The following is a 14,315-nucleotide window of genomic DNA, read 5'->3' on the forward strand; positions in this document are numbered from 1 at the left end:
GGAGGAGAAGGTCCTGGGCATCCCTGCCTCCTGCATTGTGACAGCACAGGAGCCCCACTGGACATGACACTAGAGACCCCCGGAGAAGCAGCCAGACCCTCTCCCTCTTGCTCTCTGCTCTGGTCTCTTCTTTCCCTCTCTTTCCCTGCTTTCCTCTTCTCTTCCTTGTCCCACCTTTCCTCCCTTTTCCCTCCCTTCCCTCCCTCCTTCTTTCCCCCCTCACACACACACACCTTCCCTCACTGCAGTCGCTCGCCTGCCTGCCTCCCTCCCTGCCTGTCATTCTTTCAGCCAATCAGAAGACGGAGGAATGAGGGAACGGATTTGAGAACGGATAAGAATACCGCACACACTTCTCTTGGAACGTTTTCATCACGTTTCAGCTCTCTGGGAACACATTCAGAACACATTCAAATCCGTTCCCTCCTGGAACACATTTGGAACACATTTAAGCGTTCTGAGAACCCGATTGGAACACATACGTGCGGTATACTCAAATGCGTTCCGTTCTCATCACGTGATCAGAACGTTCTCAGAACCCAGTGCGATAATCTCCTGATTCTTAATGATTCATAATGTTTGGACAGATCTGTCTTTAAGATTATGGCCTAAATCCAATTGCTAGTCCCAGGTAAAGTAACCCCATTGAAACAACTGACTATATACAAGTTTTGATTTACAATTCAGCAATTGATGTAATAGTTCTATTTTAGTTGGAACTAGGAATTTGACTTCATAACACTTTGTAAATTGCAGAGGAAAGCTATCTGAAATTGTTTTCTAAGGATTTTATGTTTATGTCGCTTATGTTTTTACTTCACAATTTTTTTAGAAATATTTCAAATTTTATAGATAAACAGAAGTATCTGATTTCAGTATCATGGGTCCTTTCATTATTTTTAATTGTACTTTTTTCCTTAGAAAATGACCCATGTCTTTAATAGGATAAGTAATAATTAACTTAGGGCCCAAACAGACAGGCCAAAATAAAGCTGCTTTAGGTCACTTTGGAGGTATGCTGTTTAAATTATGCATGTGTCTAAGAGGCTGGAAGCCACACCAAAGCCATGTTCCATTCCTAAGGATTGGATTGCAACTTTGGCACATCTTCTGGCTTCTTAAGATATGTGTGTCATTTAAGCAGCATACCTTCAAAGTGACCTGAAGCAACTTTATTTTGGCCTGTCTGTTTGGGCCCTAAATTAAGTTAATAGAGGCAGTTCACAGACTGCCCAAAAAGGGCAGCCTGCCGCCGCCTCCGTTTCCACCGCTGGGAAGCTTCAGCCTCCAAACAGCGAGGCTTCCCAGCAGTGGAAAAAGAAGTTGCAAAAAGCAGCTTCTTTTTCTGGCACCGTTGTGACGATGCAAGGTGCCAATGGCGCACTTGTGGCATCACAAGTGCACCGGGACGTGCGGATGCTAGGCGTCCATCACGTCAAAATGGCGGCGCCCATGTAGAATGGGCACCGCCATTTTGTATGTATTAGGTACGTACTAGCATTAGGGTGTCCAGAAAGGACGCCCTTTCCTAACCCTAGTACGTACCTAGTGCGTACTTTTTGCGCATCTGGAATGCGCCTTAGTTAATTCCTGTCATTGGCATTTGATTTAGTTGATCAAGATAGAGATTAAGATAGAATGAGCTTTTATATTTACAAAAAATAATTTATTTACTGTTTCCCCTAAGATACACCCTCCTTTTCCTGGCTGTGCACGATATGAGAAGATTCAGAATGAAACCATGGAATCAAGCATATTTCAAAAAATGTTACCCGATATGGTAAGTAAGAACAAAACTGATTGTTTGATGGTTTCACGTTTGTATGAAAATGTATTTGAAAACTTTTTCTTCTCTCAGAAAGAGGAGTATATTGATATCTGTCTGTCTGTCTACATATCATTTATTCATTTTGGAAAAATGCCATGTAATTATGTGACCTTACAAGTGTGATAAATTTTACAGCTGTGATGAATGAGCCTCCTGTCCTAAAGACAAATGCATCATGCCTGTGTCAAACAGTGGGGTGTGTACCAATATACTGTACACAGATGTAGCCTTGACTGATTGTTCTTTTCCTCTTCTCTTTCAGAAATTCTTTCACAGCTTGGCAAAGTACACAGGTCTCGATGTGGCCACACTAAAATACCTAAAAAATGGGAAAGCTTTGAATCTCTACACTTCCCTGATGTGTAAGGTACTGCAATAATCAAAAACGACGTGTCATTCTGAACAGAAGTATAACCCTAAATCAGCCCCTTTCAACTTGGGTCCCCAGATGTTGCTGGACTAAAATACCCATCATCTTTTATCATTGATCATTCTGGTCAAGATGATGGAGGTTGCAACTCAACAACATCTAGGTGCCCCAAGTGGAGAAAGATTGCAATTGTAATACCTCATTGTCTGCAATGTATCCAAAAAGTTGGGAAAGTGCACGCCTTCAATTGTGCATATAAACACCCCAATACAAGACCGGTCTCAAAGGAACACTTCATCCTAACCCTGACCTGGCACATAACTGCATCAGTGCAGGTGTGCATTTAAAAAGGACAGAGCCAACAGTTGAGGCAGCAATGCAAAAAAGGGAATGTGTAATACCTCCAGTGGTTTAAGTACAACATACACAAACCACACAGACCAAGAGGGGGTATGGTGTGAAAGGGGGGTGAAGGGGGCATGTTCTGAAGATAGCTTCTTGTACACTCGTCCCTCCACATTTGCAGCTTAGACTTTTGTGGATTTGATTATTCACAGATTTTATTAATATGTTCTCTCTAGGAATATCTAGGTTTTCCACTGCAACTCTGTAGTCAACTTTAACCAAAAATCGCACTGAAGGACCTGAGGTTCCTAAAGAGAACACTCCACTGGACATTTGTGGCTCCTCCAGCACAATTCTATGGTCAATGTCTGGCAGATGTTAACCACAAAGTTGCACTGGAGGTCCATCCTAGAGATGCCTAGAAAGGTGTTCTCTCACATAAACATGGTGTTTTTGTTATTTGTGGGTTTTCCACATTCACAGAGGTCCTGTGCCTCTAACCCAAGTGAATGTGAAGGGATGAGTGTACTGTATGTATTTATAGATTTTAAACTGCTTAGAGAGGGCTGAGTTCACTGATAATCGGTATAGAAATGTAAATGCTATTGCTATACATGCGTTGGACATGTATGCTATGTGCAGAAACAGTCTAAATGCATATTGGAAGCGCACCCAACATGTACTGTCTTCTGTGCACTTTGATTTCTCAATGTCTGTAAATGGCTAAGGAGAATCAATGTGATGTAGCTGTTTTAGCATTAGACTGTGATTTGGGGAGGGTTGTCAAATCCCAGGGCCAGGGTCCTCTTCTTCAGGGCTGGGGGGGGGGTTGTCTCAGGGCAAGAGCACAGCCTTGTAAAGTCTGTGCAGTGGCATTACCAGGGGGCACAAGGGGTGCAAATTGCAACAGGTGACACCCTAAGAGGGAGGCTACTGTTTCTCAAACATCTGTGGTATTCACCTGTGTCCAACTGAAATGCTGAAGATATGGGGTAAGTGGAGTGAAACTCAGTGGGAGAAGAAAGGAAAGGTCTTAGTTTTTAAAAAAAACAATTATACACACACACACACTCTTTAATTTTTTTGCTCCTAGCACTCAAATTTTGGCCTGAAATTTCAGGTCCTGGCATAATTCTGACCTAGGAACCCTAGATTTAGGGGGTCTACACTCAAGACCCCACTACATCTTGGACCTGTCACATCCTCTCTCAGCCTGGCTTCATCACTGGATTGTTATGTGAATAAACTGGGAAGGAGAAGAGCCCTTCCCTCCTCCTTCCCAGTGGGCCTCTCCAATGATCTGAGATCACCAAAGAGAAGGGTGACTGTATATTAGACAAACCTCATTGCAAAGAAACCTAGGGCTCCATAAAAAAGTTAACCTTTTCCTCTTTAAATTTGCCATAGATTATTCATAATTACCCTCTGCCAAGCTGGGTCACAAAAGAGATACTGGATGAACTGAATAAACTGTCAGACTTGACTCATGAGGCTTTTTTTGGAATTTACAAGAAAAATGAGAAATCAAAACTACAAGGAGGTAAGCAGAATGACACCCAAGTTTATCTGGGAGTCACCTGGAAAAGTCTGCAGGTCTACCTCCCACTCCACCTCATCGCACCCTATATGAGTGATGGGCCTTCTGGAGCCAGGGCTGGCCCTATCATCAGACAGAGTGGGGTGTCTGTGTCAAGCGGAAAATACGGGTATCATGACATGGCAGAAAAGTGTTCTACTTTGCTAGTATCGTATTGTTATTATACTATTGTAAAATATGGATTTCATTTTACTGTTATTTCACTCCCCCCCCCCCCCCCATATCCATGCAGGTGTGCTTGTGAAAACTATCCTAAATGACCTCATCGCTGCTACAGCCAGTGGGAATAAACGGAAATTAGTGGCCTATTCTGCAGTAAGTGTTTGATTATTTTTCTTCACTATTTTGAGATCAAAAATGCCCTAGTTTGTTTCTGGATGCAATTCAAAGTGCTGATTAAGGCCTATAAAAACCTATGTGGTTTGGGACCCAATTATCAAAAAGACTGCACTTTCCTCTATGAGTCTACCTAAGTCTTAAGATCATCAAGTGGGGGCATATTATTATTATTATTATTATTATTATTATTATTATTATTATTGGTCTCACTATCCTCACATGACTATCTGGTGAGGACATGTGAGATGGCCTCCTCAATGGTGGCTCCCAGATTGTGCAATTCCTTTACCTGGGAGGCTGGAGTGGCTTCTTCTCTGCTCTCTTTGTTCTAATAGGTAAAGAACTATGTATTTTAAAAGACATATGATGAATAATAATGAGAAGTGTAGCTACAGAGGTGTGTGTGACAAAATGAGGGCATTGTCACCCCTGCCCCCGGATAAGAACTCTGTCCCTCTAAAGTGATTTTTCTTTATTTCCCCAAATTCTAGGATTGCAGTAATTTAAAACTTCAGTTGAGCATTCAGAATTTAGACTTTCAAAGAAAAGGGGCATAGTTACCAATGAAATGAAAATGTAGCATGTGTAAGATGTTTAGGTATGAATGATTTTCAGTAACTCATTCTCTTCAATATTAGGAATTTTTTATCTTTATGGTTATACCTTTTCAATGATTTTATATTCTTTTAAATTATGGGTGTTTTTACAAAGTAGCTAATATAATTGTCTTTTAACTTTTCTATAATTTGCCTTGTTGTTTTATCTTGTTTTAACCTTGTTATAAACTCTCTTGGGTTTCTTGTTTGGGGGAAAGAGGGAAATAAATTGAACAAATGAATAAATATAATGTCCTCTATGTATGGAAATAAGACACATGGAGAGAGGTATCTAATTTTCACCTCCCCAAACTGCTGATGCGCAGTGTGAGCATGCCCTCTCTGATTGACATGTTGAGCCAGCATGTAAAGTCACAGGAGTCATTTAAAATGTTAAAACTGCCGCTCCCAGCATACCATTGTTGGAATTTGCAATCTGACAAAATCTGGAAGGCCGTATGATTCCCCACCCCTGATGCAAAGGGGGTCTTTGGACACATGTTTATATACGGTTGCCACATCAAGGCATCTTCTTATTTTGAGTGATAGTACATATTAAACATGGGAAGTTCTGGCAATTTTGTAGGAATACACATTAGGAGCACTCCCGATAGATGGCCATTTAAAGACCTCCAAAGAAGGAGACTCCACCACTGTCAAACAGCTCTTACTGACAGAAAGTTCTTCCTAATGTTTCGGTTGAATGAAATCTTAGAATCTGGGGCAAGTAATGATCTTAACAAGTACTAGCTACAATGCAAAGAATCTGGATTTAATCTGGATAATCTGGGTATATGGAAACTTTACAATATAAGCCTTTGATACCTTTCCCCCACCCCCACTCCTAGCTCTGGAAAGTTTCCACTGGACACTCCATTCCACAGAGAAAAAAATGTTCTGAAGAAGCAAAATTATAACTCACGTTTGAGGATAAATGCAAATGGAAAAATGAGGGGGAAGGGGGACTCTACAGACCCTTTAAGACTAACTGATTATATTTTAGCATGACCTTTTGTGGATATCAAGCGAGTGGGGTATAGTGGTTTGAGAACTGGATTATGACTCTGGAGATCAGGGCTCAAATTCCGATTTGACCATGAAAATCTGCTGGGCAACCTTGGGCAAGGCACACTCTCTCAGCCTCAGAGAATTGCAGTGGCAATCCCCCTCTGAAGAAATCTGCCAAGAAAACCCCATAGTGTTGCCTTAATAACAATAGCATTTAGCAATAGCATATTCATTTCTATACTGCTTATCAGTGTACTCAGCACTCTCTAAGTGATTTACAATCTGTAAAACAATTGCTCCCAACAAGCTGAATGCTCATTTTGCTGGCCTACGAAAGGATGGAAGGCTGAGTTGACCTAGAGCCCTGTGGGATCAAACTCACAACCTTGTGCCTGCAGTGCCGGCATTTAACCACTGTGCCACCAGGGCTCCTTAAGGTTTCCATAAGTCGGTAATGACTTGAAAGCACACAGCAACAAATCTGTGGATATCAGTAACTGCATCTGAGGAAGGGAACTGAAACCCCCAGATGTCTTAAATGTCTCAAGAGGGCTGTTAGATTTCTTTTTTCCTCACCCTCCCCTTTTCCTTCAGCAGCAACAGACTATCAGGGTTCATTTGTGAATGGGAACAGTTTCATTTTCAAATGGAAGCATCATCTAGCATCACCCCATCCTCATCTCCTTTCTTCCCTGCCTTACTCAAGGAAGTTGCAGTGGGAGTGAAAGGAGATGAGCTTGACTTGATGCAGTTTGAGGGTGTCTCCTACCCAGTTCATGTTCCCAGCAGCCCATATCTGCTTTTTATTCATTTGTATATTTGATTTATATTCCACCTTACTCCCAAAGGGGATCCAAACATTGGGATCATACATATAATATCTGGGTATAAGTCCCATTGTTCTCATCTCCCAGTGGACAACTATAGGACTGCTCAATGGAATATAAATTGAATATATAAATGAATAAGTTTACTCATGACTACTTTACTTCCCACTGATTTTATATTTGACTAAATTTAGCTCAAATTTATTTTTCTTTGTTTGGATTGGACTCAGGGTATATTGCATCTGCATGCATGCCAATATCTATGTATCTGTAGTATGGTATAGTCTATATTCTGAGACTGCTCTAATTTATTTTCACAGCATTCACCCAGCCTTGCAGCCATTCAAATGGCACTTGATATTTACAGTGGGAAAGTGCCACCCTACACTTCTTGCCATTTTGTGGAATTGTATCAAGATAGCAAAGGGTATGTATCTTTGGATTATTTGTACAAAATCAAATGTACTTTGCTTTGAATGACAAATCACTAACATATCCTGAGTTAATGATTTTTGTGGAGTGGAACCAGGAACAGAGTGTTTTTCTTTTCCCCATTCCCACAGCTCCCTCATTCACTCCAATATATTGAGTTTCTTTTCTAAGAAGTAGAGGGGAGGGAAACCCATAGTAGAGACATGGAAGGAAGTAATTCACCCGATTCATACTCTTCCATCTATGTGTCATGGAACTAGTCCCAGCCATTAGTCTATCTAATTTTAAATTTTAAAAAACCCTACTCTGTGAAGATGGAAAGCCTTCTGGAGACATATTAACAGTGAGTTTCTCATACAGGAGTGGGAAAATGTCCCATTGCATTAGCACAGATATACTAACACAGGGTTGCACTTAACCATTTCTATTTGTTTTTCACTCATTACCTCATTTTATCTCACTTATCTCATGTTTGCTAGTGAGCCAGCATGGTACAGTGGGCTGAGTGTTGGACTAGGACTCTGAGAGACCAGGGTTCAAATCCCCACTCAGCCATGGAAACCCACTGGGTGCCCTGGGAAAGTCACACTCTCTCAGGTCCAGAGGAAGGCAATGTCAAAAATTCTCTGAACAATTCTTGTCAAAAAAAAAACCATGATAGCGTTTTTAAGCCGGATATGATTTGAAGGAACACAACATGAATTCAATAATATTTGGATGTGTTTTTTAAATCTAACACAAAACAGGGAATGGCTCCAATACTTCACCACAAGTGGAATTCCTGGATGCTTGCTTTGATTAATTGATCATTATGGCTAGGATTATCTGTTCAAGTAGCCACTGCCTTGTCTAGAGTCCTATTCCTGACTTGAATGTATCCTGTTGATTACTGCACAAGTTCAGTGAACAGGAATCTTTTAAATAACACAATTGATCAATCTGTTTTTCTCCTTTGCCTTGGGATCTCCATTAAGGCAATACACTGTGGAAATGTTCTTCCGAAATGACACTTCAAGGAAACCTTATCCACTCCATCTTCCTGGCTGTACACATTCCTGTCCTCTAGGCAGGTTTGCTGAACTGGTTTCTCCAATCATAGTGGATGACTGGGAAAAAGCATGTAAAGAATAGAAGCAAAACTCAAAGGTAACTCAGAAGCTTTTGTGGTACAGTAATAGCCATAGTATTTCTGCAAGAAAGCTCAAAATCCTGGTTAGAGTTAATGCTTCTGCTAGGAAAGCAATGCTTTTATAAACTACAGACTTTAACACACCAGCCTGCTAAGATGCCACATTCACATTAGTTTAGGAAATGCAAACATACCAGTTTGGGGACTGTCATTTTTGCACAGCTCTTCAAAAGTGCCATAGTGCTCCGGTAATCTTGTCTTCTGCATGCTAGCCTTCATAATGCCACCATTTTGTCCTATGCTTTCAGGTCTGGGTTTTTTAAAAAATATATATTTTCAATTGACAGCCACAACAATTGCCTAATTGTAAAAAAAGAAAAGAAATGGAAAAAATGAAAATAAAAGAAAAACAGTCTGCTTGGGAATAGCGAGGGAGAGGGGAAGAGGAGCATAATCATGCCCACTCGCACCACACAACTGCCTGATTATCATAAATACAATGGAAGGAACTAATCACACATGAAAAAGTAGTGTGATTGGGAGGCATTGACAGGTTTTAATCATTAATGAAAAGGTGTATTCCAAGAACAGATAAAAGACAAAGCACTGTGTAATAAGATAACAGCCACAGACACTACTATCTTGCTGTAAGCCTGCTTTGACAGCTTCATGTGATAAAGTCCTAAAGTTCAGAGAAAACCCCTACCACTCCTCATGCTGGTAGATTTCTGGGACCTGTCGTCCAAAACAGTTTTTTTCCAAACTCTTATCCATCTCTCAATGAATCTACCCCCCCCCCCCCCACACACACACACATCCTGAAGCCACTTCAGTTTGCTTCCCAAGAATGGCTTTAAAGGTTCGCATGTGATGAGTTATTGAATCATCCTTCTTTCCATGTCATCTTCTCTAGTTTTAAATTGTGTATTTCACTTTTTCCCATTTTCTGATAGGTTTATTCATTATTTTTGAAGGGTTACAAAGTTGAAGACACTGAAGACAGGACGAACATGTTTTCACTAAAAGCGAAACAAGCTCCCGATCTTGCGGGAGAGGCGGGGTAAAAATAAAATTTCTATTATATTCTATTTCTATAAAAGAGAAGCTCTAATGAAAATGTATGTTTCTTAATACTTCTTGAATGGCCTTACAAAACAACTGTTTTAATCTTCTGTGATTCTCTCAGGTAAATAATTCAATAAAGGATATTGTAAAAGGGATGCCACGATCATTCCAAGCAGTAGTCCTTGGCCCATGCTTTCAAACAAAAAGTTGACATAACTGCTCAATTTCTGTTCCAAAGAGATATGAATCTTTACATCATTTGTTTCTCTCTCTGTGTGTGTGTACATGCCTTCATGCCATCTGTCTACTCATGACATCCTCAGCAATTTCACAGAATTGTCTTACCATTTAGAAACATTTTTTTTCCCTTTAGGAGTGAAAATTTGACAGAGTTGTATTCAGCTTGTAAGCTCCAAGGCAGAGCTTGGTAAAGTTATTATGTTGGCTGTAACTCCCAGAATCCCAGTGGCCAGGCTGGCTGGGGAATTTCAGGAAGTATAATCAAAAACTAACATTTCTAAGTTCTGCTTACCACCAGTTTTCAGCAAATAAATCTGTAATTCTGAAAGGCACTGGGGAAATGATGTCACAGCTGAAAACAGACATTCGTGATATACATATAGATGAACAATTGTAAATTTTCTGTTTTGCTCTTCTTCTCATCATGTTTTACTTTACTTTACTTTTACTTTACCATTTTTTAAATCATGATCAGTTCATGAGCAAACAACATTCATAAACTGAGAATACAGAACATCCCACTCAGCAACCGAAGCTATAATTTGCAATTGCAAGTAGTGGATCATCCTGTCTAACAGAGATGATATTAGGGTCTCTCATGGGGATGGAGAAAGACAAACAGAAATGTTTTCTCCAGTGTGTGGCAACATCTTTATGATTGCATCTCCAACATTGCCACAGTGATGAATGAAAGCAGGAGGGAAACATCTCTGCTAATTGGAAATAGAGATGTTTAATTGCATCTCTCTGATTCCCATCTGTACTTTCTTCCTCCTTTTATTCATATTGGGTTGCAAGACTCTGCTTTTCCTTCCTACAAGAGAATTCATGTAGTTGGGTACAATCCCCTCCACCTTTAAATGCATCAACTAGCATCCTAGTCAATATTGACAAGATTGTTAGCTGGATGTTTGATCTCAAAACTTTGGGGATTCATGTTTACAGTCATTAGTGACCAAACATGATATCAAATACTACCTTTAAAGTCAGGCAGGACTCAAACCAAAGGGTTTCCAGGGTGCTACAAATCAAGGCGCTGAAAAATGAAGACTACAGTACATGAGTCTCCCCATCACAGGATGCATTGCGACAAGCAGCTGCTACAGGACCACAAGAGGTCTCTCCAGCTGCTCTTCTCAATGCTCCATGACCAGGAGATGCTGCGGTCATTGTTTCTCAGTGCCCCAGTGCTCCTTTCAGTAGCATTACTTCTTGGTTTCCAAGATATTATTGGGGAGTAACATCAACAGAAGCAGCTACTACAATGGAGGTCCATCATTATAGCTATGCCAGATGATACCGAATCCAGCCATTTTCTTCTTAACATCTACATTTGTACACATTTTAATTGATTAAATTTGCTTTTGTGCATTCTTCAATTATAGCTACTTCAGCTTCTGCACAGTTATTTGCAAGGAATTCTAAAATGATTTTTAAAATAAAAATGATGCAGGCTATTTCTTTCCAGCGAGGGAAAACCAAAATATATACATATGCTTTACTTAATTACCCACAAATGTGATAAATTCATTTTAAAAATGGTTAATGCAAAATTCTTTTTCATTCTTAACTGGAACCAAGTCTTGCTTGCAAATCAAACACAAAGGACTGACTCTTCAACTCCTTAGGGAGAATATTAATGTCTTGACACTGCTTGTGAAAGACAATGAATAGGAGAAAGTATAACTTGGAGTGGTGGGGGACTGTTATTAAATGCTTCATAAAAACTAAACTTAAGAAACATATTTAACCGCATTTGTAATATTGTTCATACCTATTTTTCAAAAAATGATGTGAAAAAGGGATCGAGCAAACTTCAATAAGGAAAAATGAGAAACAAAGTAAGACCAGAGTGGGAAGAGTATTTCATCCTACGACAAAGCTTAATGTCATTTTCCCACATGTGCTTGGTATTTTTTAAAAATTGAAAGGACAACTGGACATGCAATTCTGTTCAAAAATGATGCCGTCAACCTGAAGCCCGAAGGCCACTGTGCCATCGCAGGGCTGTACCACTTCACACTGTTGCAATTGTTGGCAAAAAGACCATTCGTTCGTTGGAGGGGGGGATGAAAAGTGGGATGGTTTTACATCTGCTTGTCCAAGAACAGAATTCCCACCACACCATAAATGTTCCACACCTGCAGTAGGTAATGGGGCACATGTACCTTTTCCCCACACACCCCAGATTCCCATGGGTCACACCCTTTCCCCCCCAAAATTCTGAGTAATTGAATGAGCACATGTGATTTTGAAGAAGGTGCAGGGCTTCAAAATAGCCATGAATAAATCTTCATATAGTATTTGGCTCTCAAATAGCCCTGAAGGCATATCTACTCCCCTAGAGGCTTCTAGGCGGTTACTTCCATTTTGGAGGGTTTTTGTTTGCTTTTGCAATGGAGGTGCTTAAGAATGCTTTAATGGAGTGGACTGGATATAACTTACAAGCTGCTCAATTCCCACCTAGGAAAAAGAGACATCATTCCACCTCTTAAAGAAACTATACTAAATAGCACTCGTTTCATCAAGAATTTAACCTCCTCGAAGATGTAAAAACCTCAGACCTTTGGGGCCTTTGAAGAATATTGCAGCTATCTGAAGCTTTGCAACTTTGAGAGCTGTATCATCGTAATTCACCTTATTTGCTGCATCTCAAATATGCTTGAAGCCTGTAATGAGGATTTGAGACAGGCCTGTTCGTCTTTGATACCGATCTCCTCTGGGGAATTTCTTGGTGCGAGAAAACAGAATGGTAGCAGAAGGAAGGAGACCATCAGCAGAAAGCTGACAGTTGTCAGTGTATAAAAGAAGGTTCCAAGGAACTTGTTAATCCAACCGAACTCTCCAGAGGCACATTAGAAGTTCAACAGCTGCTCTCTTCAAACGCAGCCTTTGAAGATTTGGGCTGTTGCTGTTGCTACTGCTGCTTTTATTTTAAAAACTTTAGTTCACTTATTTTAGATGTATAATAATAATAATAATAATAATAATATGGTTTATTTATATACCGCTATTCCAAGGATCATAGCGGTGAACAACAATAATACAACAGTTAAAACATCATAGATCACAAATTACAACCCCCCTGTACAAACATCATATGCTATAAAACAATTAAGAATACATGAAAACACCCCCATACAAATAGCAGGGGGAAAAAAAAGTTCCACCCGGTGGCGTGGGGGGTGTGGCAGCGTCCCTCAGGAGTCCGGGGAGCCGGCTTTTCAGGAGGGGCCTCTCTCACTGACCCCTCCCCCTTGGTAAAAAGCCGCCACAGCGGCAAGACAGTCCTCTGCAGTTCTGTATAATGTATAATGTATATTATACATTATAATATAATATAGTATAATGACGTTTCAGGCATTTCAGGCATCAAAATCCATCAAGGATTATTTGGGATACAGGAAACATTTCATGGGGTAATGGTAAAAGCAAGTTAATGGGAGAAATGTTTTCAAAGTATAAAGCAAACAAATCCCACTCTGTGAAGTCGAAGGCTTTCACGGCTGGCATCCATAGTTTTTTGTGGGTTTCTCGGGCTGTGTGGCCATGTTCTAGAAAAGTTTCTTCCTGACGTTTCACCAACATCTGTGGCTGGCATCTTATGCCACAAAAAACTATAAATCCCACTCTGTGGTCTACTTTCCTACTCTCTCTTTATCAAACATCGGGCTGCATCCACACTGCAGAAATAATCCTGTTTGACATCACTTTAACTGCCACAGCTCAATGCTATGGAATTCTGGAAATTGTAGTTTGTTGTGGCAACAGGGCAATCTGACAGATAAGGCCAAATAGCTCACAAAATCTGTCAAAAGCGGTGACCTCTGTCTCCAAAACAGGTTCTGCACTTCAGATATCTTCTTTAGGTTCTGGACTAAAACCCAGAGCATATTCTCCACTCCACTGACATCCACACCACAAGTAATTGCTGATTTTTTAACATGTTAAATTGTCATTATGTTAAACATTGAGGTTAATATCAGAAACCATAGGACAAATAAGGAAATAGGTTTGTAATATTTTCACTGATGCCTGTTGCCTGTATCCAAAGGGCTCTTTCAGGAGTTTAAGTTGCTATTCTCAACCTGGCACTTTCTAGATACATACACAGGTGCCACAATCTGACCAACAACCATCAGCCGACATCAGCTCATGTAGAAAGTGACAGATTGGAAAAGGCTCGCCTTAAAACATTGCATCTATCAAGCTATGCAACAGAATGCTGCCACTAATCTGCCACATCTCCTCTCTTTCCACACCATCCCCACCCTGGCAAGTGGCTACATGTTGCTTTTCAAACACCATGGATTGCATGGAAGAGAACAGCGTAAAACTGGGGGAAATTCCTTCACCACACCTCTAAAACTGTCCTTTAAAAATACAATTAAATATAATGGAATACATTACTCATTACCAAAAGAGCTAATGCCCTTACCATTAATTATCCTACTGTTGAACTGTTATTTGTCATGCCTTCATTATGAACATAATAATAATAATAATAATAATAATAATAATAATAATAATAATAATAAT

The 14,315-nt window shown here is 40.1% G+C and overlaps 1 protein-coding gene across 1 annotated transcript in view; it reads left to right on the plus strand.

Moving 5' to 3' along the window:
• LOC121933014 (prostatic acid phosphatase-like) overlaps positions 1-9,570 on the plus strand; it is a 29,149-nt gene extending 19,579 nt beyond the window's left edge. The window contains exons 5-11 of the mRNA XM_042472203.1: positions 1,688-1,780; positions 2,091-2,195; positions 3,951-4,083; positions 4,373-4,455; positions 7,231-7,337; positions 8,317-8,488; positions 9,446-9,570. Coding sequence (XP_042328137.1) covers positions 1,688-1,780; positions 2,091-2,195; positions 3,951-4,083; positions 4,373-4,455; positions 7,231-7,337; positions 8,317-8,473 — 678 coding nt within the window. The 3' untranslated portion in view covers positions 8,474-8,488; positions 9,446-9,570. The remainder of the gene's footprint in view (positions 1-1,687; positions 1,781-2,090; positions 2,196-3,950; positions 4,084-4,372; positions 4,456-7,230; positions 7,338-8,316; positions 8,489-9,445) is intronic.
• Positions 9,571-14,315: the final 4,745 nt, after the last annotated feature.

Source organism: Sceloporus undulatus, chromosome 6 (genome assembly GCF_019175285.1).
Source record: "Sceloporus undulatus isolate JIND9_A2432 ecotype Alabama chromosome 6, SceUnd_v1.1, whole genome shotgun sequence".
Taxonomy (NCBI): Eukaryota; Metazoa; Chordata; class Lepidosauria; order Squamata; family Phrynosomatidae; genus Sceloporus; species Sceloporus undulatus.